This window comes from Phaseolus vulgaris, chromosome 8 (genome assembly GCF_000499845.2).
Source record: "Phaseolus vulgaris cultivar G19833 chromosome 8, P. vulgaris v2.0, whole genome shotgun sequence".
NCBI classification, from domain to species: Eukaryota; Viridiplantae; Streptophyta; class Magnoliopsida; order Fabales; family Fabaceae; genus Phaseolus; species Phaseolus vulgaris.
Window position 1 is genome coordinate 45989731 of NC_023752.2, and position 14204 is coordinate 46003934.

Below are 14204 nucleotides of genomic sequence, written 5' to 3' on the forward strand. Positions count from 1 at the left end.
AGTAAACAAAAATGGGGTACATGTTGACCCCAAGAAAATCAAAGCCATCCAAGAGTGGCTAACCCCACAAAATGTAGGAGATGTTAGGAGCTTTCATGGTCTAGCAAGTTTCTATAAGAGATTTGTTCCTAACTTCTCAAGTCTAACTTCACCACTCAATGAGTTAGTGAAGAAAGACACTCCATTTTGTTGGACGGAGAAGCATGAGCAAGGCTTTCAAAGGTTGAAAGCTCAACTCACTAATGGACCCATTCTAGCTTTACCAAACTTTTCAAAAACTTTTGAGCTAGAGTGTGATGCATCAGGAGTAGGAATAGGTGCTGTGTTGTTGCAAGGTGGGCACCCAATTGCATATTTTAGTGAAAAACTTCATGGTGTCGCCCTCAACTATCCCACCTATGACAAAGAGCTTTATGCACTTGTGAGGGCCCTGCAGACTTGGGAACACTATCTAGTCTCAAAAGAATTTGTCATACACAGTGATCATGAGTCTTTGAAATATTTGAAGGGTCAACACAAGTTGAACAAAAGACATGCAAAGTGGATGGAATTTCTTGAGCAATTTCCATATGTTATCAAATACAAGAAGGGCAATACAAATATTGTGGCAGAAGCTCTATCAAGGAGACATGCCCTCTTTTCTAAACTTGGAGCCCAAATTCTTGGATTTGAAAACATACCCGAACTTTATAAAGAAGATCATGATTTTGCACCCACTTTTGCTGAGTGTCAACATAGAGCACAAGGAGGTTTTTATGTTTCTGAGGGGTACTTATTTAAAGAAGGAAAACTTTGCATACCCCAAGGAACACATAGAAAACTCCTTGTAAAAGAAGCACATGAAGGAGGACTCATGAGCCATTTTGGAGTTGATAAAACCCTTGAGCTTTTAAAAAGAAAATTCTTTTGGCCACACATGAGGAAAGATGTCCAAAGACATTGTCATAAATGCATTTCTTGATTAAAAGCTAAATCTAAGACAACGCCTCACAGACTCTACACTCCTTTACCTTTTGCAAGTGCTCATTGGGAAGATATAAGCATGGATTTCATATTAGGACTTCCTAGGACACATAGAGGTTTTGATTCTATCTTTGTGGTAGTGGATAGGTTTAGCAAGATGGCTCATTTCATACCCTGCCATAAAGTGGATGATGCTAACAACATCTCTAAGCTCTTCTTTAGAGAAGTGGTAAGACTACATAGTTTACCTAAGATCATAGTTTCAAATAGAGATCCTAAATTTGTAAGCCATTTCTGGAGAACTCTTTGGGAAAGGCTTGAAACTAAGTTGAATTTCTCAACTTCTTGTCATCCTCAAATGGATGGACAAACTGAAGTTGTAAATAGATCTCTTTCCACTATGCTTAGGTCAATCATGAAAGGAAACCACAAATCTTGGGATGAGTACCTTCCTCATATTGAGTTTGCATATAATAGAGTAGTTCATAAAACTACTAACATTTCTCCATTTGAGGCTGTATATGGGTTCAATCCTCTTACTCCTTTGGATTTGTTACCTCTACCTAATCCACAAGATTTTGTGCATAAGGAAGGAGTAACAAAGGCTGGATTTGTAAAGAAAATGCATGAGAGGATTAAACACAAAATACAACAACAAATAGAGAAATACAGGAAACATAACAATAAGGGGAAGAGAGAGGTGATTATTTAGGAGGGAGATTGGGTTTGTCTTCACCTTAGAAAAGATAGACTCCCTAATTAGAGGAAGTCTAAACTTATTCCTCGGGGAGATGGTCCCTTCCAAGTTCTCAAAAGAATCAATAATAATGCATATCAAATTGACCTGCCTAAAGAATATGGAGTACATACTACCTTCAATGTTATGGATCTAACATCTTTTGTAGGTAGTGAAGATAAAGAGGCAGAAGCATGTGATTTGAGGAAAAATCCTCTTCTAGAGGGAGGGGATGATGGAAGAGGCCCAAGCTTGGGCCCTAGTTCAAGCCCAACAACTAGGTCCATGCAAAGAGGATTCAAGAAGATTGGGACTCTGCTACTGATGGCAGAGAAATGTTTCTTTATATGTTCAAAGAGGACCACAAGAAGTAAAGCCCAAGCCATGAGAGCTGGTTTCTTTATTTGTAATTTCAGTAGAATAGGGTTTCTTTAGCATAATGTGGGGGGCGGGGGGGGGGGGGGGGGGGGGGGGTGCTTATCATTGTAACTTGAGTAAAGCCTTTTAGGGTAAGAAGTTAACCTAGCTTCTAGAACTTTGCTCCTAGGGTGCGACATTGACTTTAGTCAAAACCCTAGCAGCGCTCTTTTGTGTATTCCCCTTCCTACCCTTGCTCCTTGTTCTCCAAGGCACTTGAACCTATATAATGGGGTGCTTGGCTCATGTTTTAATAAGATCAATTTTATGAGTAAAATGCTGCCAAATATTGCAAGCTTCTACTCCCTTGTCTAGTCTCTCTAGGTTAGACACTTTGATCTTGACCTCCACCTTTCTCCAAGTGATATGGCCCAACCAATGACTCTCCATACCTTTCATGCACCTACAAGGAACCCATAGCTCTATATGAGCCCTCCTTGATCCATACATCTATTGCTTCCGCCACCCTTTTCAAATCTCCAAGAAGAACAACCCATCTTTTGGTATCAACCCATCAGGTTGGGTGTATGTTGGAATTGATATGATGTAGGGAGTATTTGCCTAAACATATAAGCAATTATATATATTAGGTAGTTCGATGAAATTAGGAAGATATAATGATTATATGCGGAAAAAAATATCAGTTGGCATAAAAAGTGTTATCGCCGGTTGAGCTCCGGGTTAAAACGACTTTGCTTGGTGTATTGAATTGATATGAAGACGATTTGTGACGAAAGAGGCTCCACCTGTTGACCACACTTCAACGATCAAGTCAGTGATTGCATTCAAACTATAAAATATGTATCACTATAAAGTTCTCAGAAAAACTTACCTTTACTTAGGGTCTCAAACCCTTTTTATAGACGTTCCTTCAACAATTTTCATCAACAATAATATAATTTCAACAACAAGAATATAATTTCAACAACAAGAATATAATCTCAACAACATGAATATTTCGTTAATGTGGACCTTTAGTTTTCGGGTACAATGCAACATTATTCCTAACAAATTTTATTTACATCGAAAATATATATACGCTTAACTACTTCAGTTATTCACCGTGTGGTTTTGCTTTTAGCCATCCCCTTCATATGGACTATCAAACATTTGGGCCGACCTCATTATAAACCATTGAGCCTGTTACTCACCTTAGGTCGAGCTATGTATCTCTCAAACTAGACTCACTAAACTACTATACTTAAGTGCTTGGGTCGAGGACCCGAGTATGTCCCACCAGTAAAAAATTAAAATGTTAAGAAATTTTAAACGACACAAAAGGGACTCTGGGAGATTTTTCACACATATGAAACATTGGATGTTGTTGTCTAGAGGAAAAAATGAAGGAAGACAAGCTCCACACATCTTACACAAAAATTCTTATTATTATTTTATAAGAAAATTACATAATATAAATAAATTTATATTTAAAATTTTATAACAAATTCTTCGCTTCAAGTAGACCAACTTAAGATGGATGTAAAAATATTATCTTCATAAAATATATTTATATAATACTATTAAATATTTTAAATCTTTTAACTTCGATTAAACCAACACTAATAATATTTCATATATTTTTAGACGTTGTTATTTGAAAGGTAATCACATATATATTCTTGTAGTAGAAAAACTAGAAAATATATTTAAACTAAAATATTAATACTTCTGAGGTACATGCAATAATTTTTAATTTGTATTATTTAAAATATGTTTTTTTGACTTGCATTATATAAGTTAATTATATATTACCAAAAAATTACAGTTATATTAGTTGAGTCACAAAAATTGATTAGTGTGAACACTAATCGAGTTTAATTAGCGTTTGATAGAAATAATATTTTATGAGTTTTATTATTTGTCAGCATAGATTAATTGAAGTACAGATTTGAGATACTATTAGATTTTATTCATAAAAAAATAAAATGAATATTTATTTTTTTAGTTTTTTAATTACACAATTATTTTTCTTTCTAAACTACTTATGCCTTTATTCCTCTATCTCTCTTTGTGAAAATGTATAGACTAGAAAGGTGTGAAGTAATGTTATTTTATAGTTTAGGCAGGGATGTAAGAAAACCTCACGCTTTATAGTATATAGAATCGTGTTCAGACATTTATTTATGGGAAAACCAGAATTAAGTGGTTGAAAAAGGTTTGTGATGAAACGTGTGTGGTAATAAAGTCCAGTTTGTTTCCTTCATATGTTGTTGACATTTGAATGTTCCTTAGATTGTGTTCTCTTGTATTCTTCGCCACCCTTTTGGACTTCCTCTGCGTCTCTCTTCTTTTTCCTGCTCCTTCCGCTTCAACCAAACAAAACCATGTACAAAGTCACGGTTATTGGTAGCGGCAACTGGGGCAGTGTTGCGGCAAAGCTTATCGCCTCCAACACCATCAAGCTTCCTTCTTTCCATGGTATTAACTACGTTTTTTTCTTTCTTTAAATGCACCATTCTCTATCACTTTAATCATTTTTATAAAAACAAACACTTATTCTACAAATAATAAGAAAATTACTTATTATTTTATATTTTTATTATAATTTTATAATGAAATTCGCAAATTTACATTGTAACATACTTAAAAATTATTCAATTATATAATGCCAAGAATACTAAAAACACAATGTTATCACACTATATAAAAATTAATTAAAAATCATATAAAAGTATACTAAAAATTGTAACATAACATAATTTTATAATCTTAATAAAATTATACTTTTAATTTCTTCACTAGTATCTTAATTAAGAATACTTGTGAATATTAAAAAATGTTTTTACTAAAAATTATATGAAAAAAGTTTAAAAACTATAACAAACCATATTTGTATTTATGTGTAAGTATAGATATACTTATATGAAATGAGGATTTTTTTTTAATATCTTCGTTAAATTATGTAAAACTATTTTATTTACTTTTTTTTATATCTTATCTCATTCTCATGGTCGAAGCTAATTATTTCTCATTCTTCATTTTATTCATTTTTTTTTAATTTTTCTACTCTGTCATATCCTTTTTGTTCTCTCTAATCAATGAATTTACATTCTTTAATTTTAAAAATTAAAAAAAGAAAAATATATAAATTTTGTACAAATAAACATGTATGAAATCTAAATTAATCAACACATTCATATGTAAAATAATAAAAGTTATTACAAGAATTAAATCTTTATTCAATAAAATAAAATAGTATTGATACACCTGTGTTTTTCAAGAGCATAATATAATGGATACCAATATTTTAAATACCTTTTTTTATACTTCTTTAATTTTTTTAATTTTCTTTATAATATTTTGATATTTATTTATCCATATAAAAAGAAGGAACAATTTTAAAATTACATCAAAGTTAGAAATTGACATTTCAATGTGAAGTTCTGAAAGTAATATGTTCTTGTTTAAAATTAAAATATGTACATAGAATTTATCAAAGATTTTGTGGGTAATATGAAAGCTTTTAGAAACGAACTCCACCCATCTGCCCTGAAAGTAAACAATATAATTTGAATTTGGATGTTACTTTTCCTATTTCAATTAATGAATTATTGGATTTTTAATCAGATGAAGTGAGAATGTGGGTATTCGAGGAAAAATTACCTAGCGGGGAGAAGCTCACAGATGTTATCAACAAAACCAATGTAAGGGCCACTCAAGCATTTCTTTCCCATTGTGTATGCATTTTTTTTCAATAAATTTACTGTTCTTTTCTGGCAGGAGAATGTTAAGTATCTCCCTGGGGTTAAGCTTGGTAAAAATGTAGTTGCAGATCCAGATCTTGTAAATGCAGGTACTATATAAATTGTTCACTTTTTTTTCAAAAGTAAAATTAAAACCACACAAAGTTGTACCAACTACCAAAGGAGCCAAGATTTTTATTAGAGAGTTGTTGAATTTTGATTTTTAAAGTGTTGTGTTGTGAATGGTTGATTATGCAGTTAAGGATGCGAACATGCTGGTATTTGTAACCCCACATCAATTCATGGAAGGAATATGCAAGAGGCTTGCAGGGAAAATAAGGGCAGATGCAGAGGGAATTTCTCTTATCAAAGGGATGGAGGTGAAGAAGGAAGGACCAAGCATGATATCTACTCTCATTACCAAACAACTAGGAATCAATTGTTCAGTTTTAATGGGGGCCAACATAGCAAATGAGGTAGCTACAACACTGTTTAATCTACATACTTGGGGAAACTTATAAATAACAACTTCTGCTGCTGTTTCTACAGATAGCAATGGAGAAATTTAGTGAAGCAACAGTTGGATATAATCAAAACAAATCAGCAGCAGATAGATGGGTTCAGTTATTTTGCACTCCTTATTTCAATGTCACATCGGTGAGTTTAGTACGTTCATAAGCAAACAAAGTACTCAAGTACTTGGTGTTTTCAACGAAAGTGGGTTGTTTTTGGAAAAATTATAGATATGTAGAAGGCACAATTTTTGTTTATATGTCAAAGTGAAGTCGGGCATCGTGTCATCTTGGTGAAATAGAGGAAAACTACACCACTTCAGAAAACATGGCGAGATAGTTTTGAATGAGAAAAATTATGGCTAAATCCCTAGGAATGTAATAAGTAATAACAAAAAATATGGAAAAATGATTCAATTAATGGTTATTCCTACTTGTATACTAATCGTGAGTAAATTTAAAGTAGTAAGTTGTGAGATACAGTTCAAGCATTTGGTTTTTGCATTATCATGAATAGGTGGAGGATGTTGAAGGCGTGGAACTGTGTGGAACTCTGAAAAATGTTGTGGCCATAGCTGCAGGTTTGTAATACAGTACATTAGTACTTGCAATTTATTCTCCCCTTTATAGTTTCTGATGAAGAAATTGGATGCAAATGGGGCAGGTTTTGTTGATGGCTTGGAGATGGGGAATAACACAAAAGTAAGTTTAAAGGATTTGATGGCTCAGAAAAGTACCCCTTTGGTTTTCTTATTTTATACATATATATATATATGTAGGCTGCAATAATGAGAATTGGCCTGAAAGAGATGATGGCATTTTCAAAGATGTGGTTTCCATCTGTTAAGGATAGCACCTTTTTTGAGAGCTGTGGTGTGGCTGATCTTATCACAACATGCAGTAAGGACAGTGATTGATTTACTTCACCTTATTTTTCATTGCTTATAATATTTCATGCTTTCATTAAAACCATATTATTTTTGGCAGTGGGAGGGAGAAATAGGAAAGTTGCTGATGCTTATGCCAGAAATGGAGGGAAGAGGTCTTTTGAAGAGCTTGAAGCAGAGATGCTTCAAGGCCAGAAATTGCAGGTACATAGATGAAACTTAACATACCAATGCATGACACATTAATGTGTTGCTTACTTATAGATGGGGTTTTTGTTCCATTAAGGGTGTGTTAACTGCACAAGAGGTGCATGAGGTTCTAAGTGATCGCGGATGGCTACACATTTTTCCTCTCTTCTCAGCAGTGCATGCAATCAGCATAGGTCATCTTCCACCATCAGCCATAGTTAAAATCAGTGAAGAAAAACCCAGGTATTGTGTATATTTCTGAGGGAAGTGACATTTTATGTTAAGAAATAAGTATCAGTGTTAATTATATCTGCACTTACAAACTTAATCTGTAGGCATGTACAATTACTAAGCTCGCTTTAGATGCATTTTGCTGTAAAAACCACACAACAGTGACGATCGAGGACACTTACAAAGATAGAAGGAGCATGCAACAAAAAAGTTTTGAATCTATCTACACTTAGTACACTTTCCAATTAAGTGCAGTTTCCAATTTTGAGATTGTATTAGATGAGTGGTGATACCTTTAACCTGTATCAAATTATAACTGGAAAAGTATATAATGTTTTGGTGAAATTAACTAATTTTAAAATTTTATTAGTTAAATTCATAACCATAAAGTGATGCCTTTAAATATGCCTAACCTCTTACCTATTAAATTATCCACGTGTTTTAACTCCCTGTACATACGGTGAAATCTCTTCCAATTTTTACGTTGTAATGTCGCGTGGGGTTAATGTATTGTATACTCCTTATTTTTTATTTTCTCCTTTCCTTATGAGCCTAATTTACTCTCATTTCTTCTTTAATGGGACGTTAACTAAGCATAATTAACATAATTGAGAATTTTATAATATTTAACACATTCCAATATGATGTTATTTTAAATTATTTTATTATTTTTTAATATTTTATTTGGATAAGATAATTTAAATTTATTGAAATTTTAATTCTTTTTATTTAGATAAAATATTTCAACTATCATCAAATTAAAAAATCATTAAAATAGTATACGAATATTAGTAATTAAAAAATATAAATATTAATAATATCTTTCCGTCAATCTTAGTTGATATTTGTTAATTTTTCTTAATTGATATTGATAATTTTTTTTCTCTATAAAGATTGATCGAAATTGTTTTAAATTAATGTTAACATAATTATTTAAGTTGAGATCTCAAACTTATGATGTCATTAGTTAGAGTTATTTCTTCACACGTCTCGATGGGCCTCGACTGGAAAATTTCTCCAATTACTTAATTTTGACCAAAAGTTTTCTTAGTTAACACTAAATGTATAAAAGTATAGGTGTATTAATGCACTCCATCCATCATTAAATGTCAATCTCATTTTCAATAAACATCCTCATAGCTAACAGTACTTTTTGACACTAAGTCAAAGAACTTTTTACTCAAAAACAAGTTAAAGCAAAGACCATACAAGACATATAACCAGAAGAAAGTCGACGTAAGTTTTTTTTGGGATGGTTGTTGAAACAAAATGACTTTAGCATGTATTCTAGGTGATCATGATGTAAACTTGTTCTTTGAGTGAATTATCTAGGTAGACAAGAAACGAATACATTCCCTGTAACACGATAATAAGCTTCAAGAATGTTTTTATTAGGTACAGTGTAGGCTTAAAGTTTGCATGTGTTCATCGTCAGATGAAGATTTCACTTATCAGACGAAGCAAAAACTACAAGACATTGTTGTTGAGACCGTAGATGGTCTAATATTTAAATCTCATCTAAATGATCTAATACCAATAGACCATCTATGAGTTTTGATGATAACAAACACTTTATGTGAATTACTTGTTTAACTAAATATAAATATATATATATATATATATATTAAACATTCTAATATGTTTTTTTGAGCCAGCTGAAGGATTTATGGACCATCTAGTGATATCACCAGTTCCATGATAGACGATATTATAGTCCTTGTGTTCTTTGAATTAAAATAGTAATCAAAGTCGTAATGATCAAATGATTTCTAGAGATAAAACACATGTCTTGAAACGTAATTGAAACAATATCTTCAACGATTATTTATCAAGTTTAGAAAGTTTTTATATGGCCAACGATCAAGAAATTATATAATTAAAGAAACAAAATATTTGAGTGATTTTGAGTAACTGTGATTAATTTCCACATATGCAAAATTGTTGAGTGTGAAGCCATGACCAATTGGACTGGGCTGACTAGACACCATGTTTTAGTGAGTGGGCTTAATTATCGTGTCCCTTCTATAATCTCTATTTAAGAGATCTTTGTGCTTGTAATAAAATTGTAACAAACAGAATAAAAACCTAATTAGTTGCCCGTGGACGTAGGTTGCAGATTGGCGACCGAACCATGTTAAATCCTGTATTGTTTATTTTTTGCAATTGATTCGTGATTATGTGTGTTGCTTCCGCGTGCATTTTTTCCATCAAGTGGTATCAAAGCTTGGTTCATTTACACACTAGAGATTCGATCAGAAGAAATTAATCGACGAGACGTGAAAATTACGGTTGCAACAACGTCCCAAAGTTAGGGTTTCGTAGGGGTGGCAACGACGTCCCAAAGCTAGGGTTTCGCAGGGGCGGCAACGACGTCCCAAAGCTAGGGTTTCGTAGGGGCGACAGTGGCGTCCCAAAGCTAGGGCTGCGTGTGCGTTCTGCAGGTGTGCTGGTCTGAGACGACACAAAGTGCAGTGCAACGACGATGGTGGTGTAGAGCGCGCCAGTGCGACGGAGCACCAGTGCAGTGGGAACTACGACCAGGTCTGTTGGTGAGTGAGTTTGGGTGGTGCAATTTTTTGTGTCTTGATTTAAAAAATAAATAAAAAAATTGCCAATATCTGAAATTAGTTGCACTTGTCTAGTCGTTTGAGATGGCAGAAGAAGGGAAGTTCCGAATTGAAAATTCGATGATACAAATTTCAGTTGGTGGAAAATGCAAATTGAGGATTTGCTAGTTCAGAAAGATTTAGAGGTAGTTTTGGGTGACAAGGCAGAAAATATGTCTGATGCAGAGTGGGCAAGTTTGGATCAGAAAGCTATGTTCGTTATCCGACTCTCTTTGACCAAGAATGTTGCGTTCAACATTCTGAAGGAGAAGACAACGAAATGTATCATGGAAGCATTGTCTAACATGTACGAGAAGTCATCTGTTGCAAACAAGGTGCTTTTGATTCGAGAATTGGTAAAGACAAGGATGAAGGAAGACAGTTCAGTTATTGAGCATACCAATAAAATGAATAAGATCTTAGCCAGACTTATGTCAGTAGGCATTAAGTTCGATGATGAAGTTCAAGCTTTACTATTGATATTGTCATTACCTGATAGTTGGTCCGGAACGGTTACCTGTTCAGCGAGACCGGATGGATTCACTTTTGAGAAAATTCGTGATCTCATTCTTGGCGAGGACGTCCGAAGAAGAAGTTTTGGGGAATCATCTAGTGAATCGCAATATGTCATCAGAGGTAAGAAATATCAGAGGTAGAGGGAGCAAGATCAGAAAAAGGAGTCAGTCAAAGACTCATGATTGCTCAAGTGTAACATGTTGGAACTGCAAGGAGGTGGGACATTTCAGGAATCAATGCCCAAATGATAAACAAGTCAACATTGCAGAAGACTCCGCGGACGAGGACCTCTTAGTCTGTTGAGCGGATAACAGTGTGGATTCCTGGGTCATGGATTTTGGTGCTTCATTTCATGCTACCCACAACAGTGAAGCATTGCAGAATCTAGTTATTGGGGACTTTGGAAAGGTAAGACTAGCGGACAACGAAACTCTTGATGGTACGACCATGGGTGACATAGTGTTAAAGACACCAGTCAATTTCTGGACTTTGAAGGATGTCAAAGTTGTTCCAAGATTAACGAAAAGTTTGATTTTTGTTAGGCAGTTGGACGAACAGGGACATGATGTGAAGTTCAGAAATCAGCAGTGGAAGGTTGTCATGGGAAATCTTGTCATGGCCCGCGGAAGAAAGAGAGGTTCACTGTATATGGTCGGATTACCATCTGAGGGAGTGACTGTCTCAGTTCGGAAGATAAACAAAGTCCGGTTCACAGAACCTCGTGGGAAGAAGAGGGTTGTCTTTACAAGAGAGAAACCCAGAGCCACATATCATATTCAGGATGAACGAGCATGGAAAGGTTCAGGTAGACTAGTCAGAGGTACTTATGGCAGTGAGAGCACGGGTCGTGCTTCAGTTGAGGTTCCTAGATGACAGTGGGTTAGGAGAACCAATATTCCAGCTATTGAAACATCTCCAGAAAATTTCTTATTGAGTATGGAGTATGTTTGTTCTCAGGCTATTCCAGGATCCAGCATTTTGTGTAAGTGGGAGCCAGTAGGAACAGAGGACTCAGTGGCAATTTCAGTCATGACGAACGTGTTGAAACTCAGGGGAGTTTCAACGAAGTCTTCAAGATGATTAAGAAGGTTGGTGACAACTAGAGGTGGAACATTGAGTTCCGTTGAAAAATTACAGAAGTACATGTATATAGTTGAAGCGCAGATGAACATTGTTCCGTGGCTTCAAGTGGGAGATTGTTGAGTGTGAAGCCAGGACCAATTGGGCTGGGCTGACTAGATACCATGTTTTAGTGAGTGAGCTTAATTATTGTGTCCCCTCTATAATATCTATTTAAGAGATATTTGTGCTTGTAATAAAATTGTAATAAACAAAATGAAAACCTAATTAGTTGCCCGTGGATGTAGGTTGTAGATTGACGACCGAACCACGTTAAATCCTGTATTGCTTATTTTTTGCAGCTGATTCGTGATTGTGTGTGTTGCTTTCGCGTGCGTTTTTTTCCATCAAAAACTCGTTTGAATTGTTTCCATATTAGTTAAAGGAAGAAACGTGAATGAAGAAACGTACAAGACTTTCTATATCAAACTTCTAATCAAACCGCTAATTAAGTAAATACACAGACGATTATGTGCAGATGATGAAGATCAAGTAAATATTATATCTTAGCCAAACAAGTGTTTCAACAATCATCTCCCCAAAGGTATATGAAGGATGTTGAACCAAGTGGTGTTCAAGCTTTGAAGAATCCAAACCCCTTTGAAGGATGTTGGAGGCTTGGTTGTGCTTGCTGTTGCTGAGCTGTCTTAGTTAGGATCTAGGGTAGTTTGAGTTTTGTAATCCAGTCTAGATTGAATCCAAAGCATAGGCATTCTCAATCTTTTTAAAAGAAAAGTGTTTTTCAAACTAAGTGAAAAACAACCGATTGTTTTGTCGAAACAACCGATCGTTTTATACTTAGGTGTTTTTAGGAAAGATTGAAAACTGTTTTTCAAATGGTTGAGCTGTTAAAACCAAAACAACCGATTGATTTGAGAAAACAACCGATTGTTTGTTTTGGTACCATAACAGAAAAACTGTTTTAGCTTTGACTGAGCTTTAAATGTTTTAACTGTTTACCCTTCAGTCTTTAATGTTTTGACCAATCTTTAAATGCAATAAATAAGTTTGTTAAGATTTGATAACAAACATCTTTGAATAAATTCAGAAAAACAGATTTGAAAAAATAACAATCTTTTGAGAACAACAAGATTCTGATTTTCAAAGAGTTGAGATTTCTTAGAGATTGAGATTAATCAAAGAGTGTGAGATAGGATTTCTGCTTGTATTGATTTCAGATTTACTTCTGTAACAAGTGTAATCCTTGTATTCTGTTGAACAAGTTTCTTCTGTGTGTTTTGCTGAGAAGTGTTGTGTGTTCTTGAGGGGATCAAGATCAGCATTCTTAGTGTTGGTGTGTTGGCCAAGAGAAGTGTGTGTCTTGAAGGGATCAAGGTCACTTTCTTGGTTGTGTTGTAAGTGATCTAGGTTTGATTGCTTAGTGGAATTCCTTAGTGGTTTCTGAGAAGACTGGATGTAGCTCTGGGTTTAGAGTGAACCAGTATAAACATCTGTGTGCATTCTCTCTATCCTTAATCTCTTTAAATTCAGTTTTGATATTTGCAAACTGGTATAAACAACCGATTGTTTCTGCGAAACAACTGATTGTTTTTCTGGTGCTGTTGTTTTTGCTTATTGTTTTGGCAAACTGGATTCCTTATCTTTTGTTTCTTGAAGTAATTTCTTTCTTGACTTAAAAGTTTGCGAAAACCCTCTTTAAACAATTCACCCCCATCTAGTTTAAAGCCATCCATTCTAACAAAGGACTCAAGGCAAAGATAAATAACACAAAACAACAATCTAAAATTCTTTCCAATCTTCTAGTAATCATATAGTGATAAGTATTCTTTGTGGCTGAGCAAAAACCTTTGTCAATCTTCACTCTATGAATTAAAGCCATTGAACTTAAAACGTTTTCTCTTTTAGAGTTGTTCTTGTTTCTTTTTGTGTGTTCTTAATCTTAAGGGGATGTTAAGATGGTTTAACCAAGAGTGGGTTGTGTACTCGTCGTAATCAAGTGTTTTGATTAGTAAAAATCTCATAAGCATTTTGATCAAAGGAGAATTGGATGTAGCCTATGAGTTTGGTGAACCAATATAAAATATGTTTGCATTGCTTGTGCACTAGACAATCTAGTATAGTTCTCTATGAGAAGAGTCCAAACTCTATTCAACCCCTTTTCTAGAACTAGATGTTCCAATAATTGTACTGTTTATCAGACGAAACATTTGCATCTTACATTATCTGCCCTTTTTCATAATGCATTGTCTTTCAGATGAAACATCTTCATGTTTTACACTTTGTTTTGACAAACACTTAATCAAAACAATGGATTGTTGGACTTTGCACTAACAATTCCTTATTTCTCCCTCTTACTTTTTTCTAACCGTACATGCTTCGTTACA

General features: G+C 34.3%; 1 protein-coding gene across 1 annotated transcript; it reads left to right on the forward strand.

Annotated features, from left to right (window-relative positions):
- The first annotated feature begins 4331 nt into the window (after positions 1–4331).
- On the forward strand, positions 4332–7993 carry LOC137826864 (glycerol-3-phosphate dehydrogenase [NAD(+)]-like). The gene is made up of 11 exons (XM_068633017.1): positions 4332–4534; positions 5684–5760; positions 5837–5909; positions 6058–6275; positions 6349–6456; positions 6829–6892; positions 6976–7013; positions 7091–7211; positions 7299–7402; positions 7485–7630; positions 7723–7993. The coding sequence occupies exons 1-11, from the start codon at positions 4441–4443 to the stop codon at positions 7748–7750; spliced, it is 1071 nt and encodes a 356-aa protein (XP_068489118.1). The 5' UTR covers positions 4332–4440; the 3' UTR covers positions 7751–7993.
- The last annotated feature ends 6211 nt before the right edge of the window (positions 7994–14204 follow it).

Excerpts from the sequence above, each read along its gene's own strand:
- LOC137826864 (XM_068633017.1), top strand. The coding sequence starts at position 4,441 with ATGTACAAAGTCACGGTTATTGGTAGCGGCAACTGGGGCAGTGTTGCG. Across the intron at positions 6,893-6,975 it reads TGTTGTGGCCATAGCTGCAG|GTTTTGTTGATGGCTTGGAG; the intron begins GTTTGTAATACA and ends CAAATGGGGCAG. Across the intron at positions 7,631-7,722 it reads ATCAGTGAAGAAAAACCCAG|GCATGTACAATTACTAAGCT; the intron begins GTATTGTGTATA and ends CTTAATCTGTAG.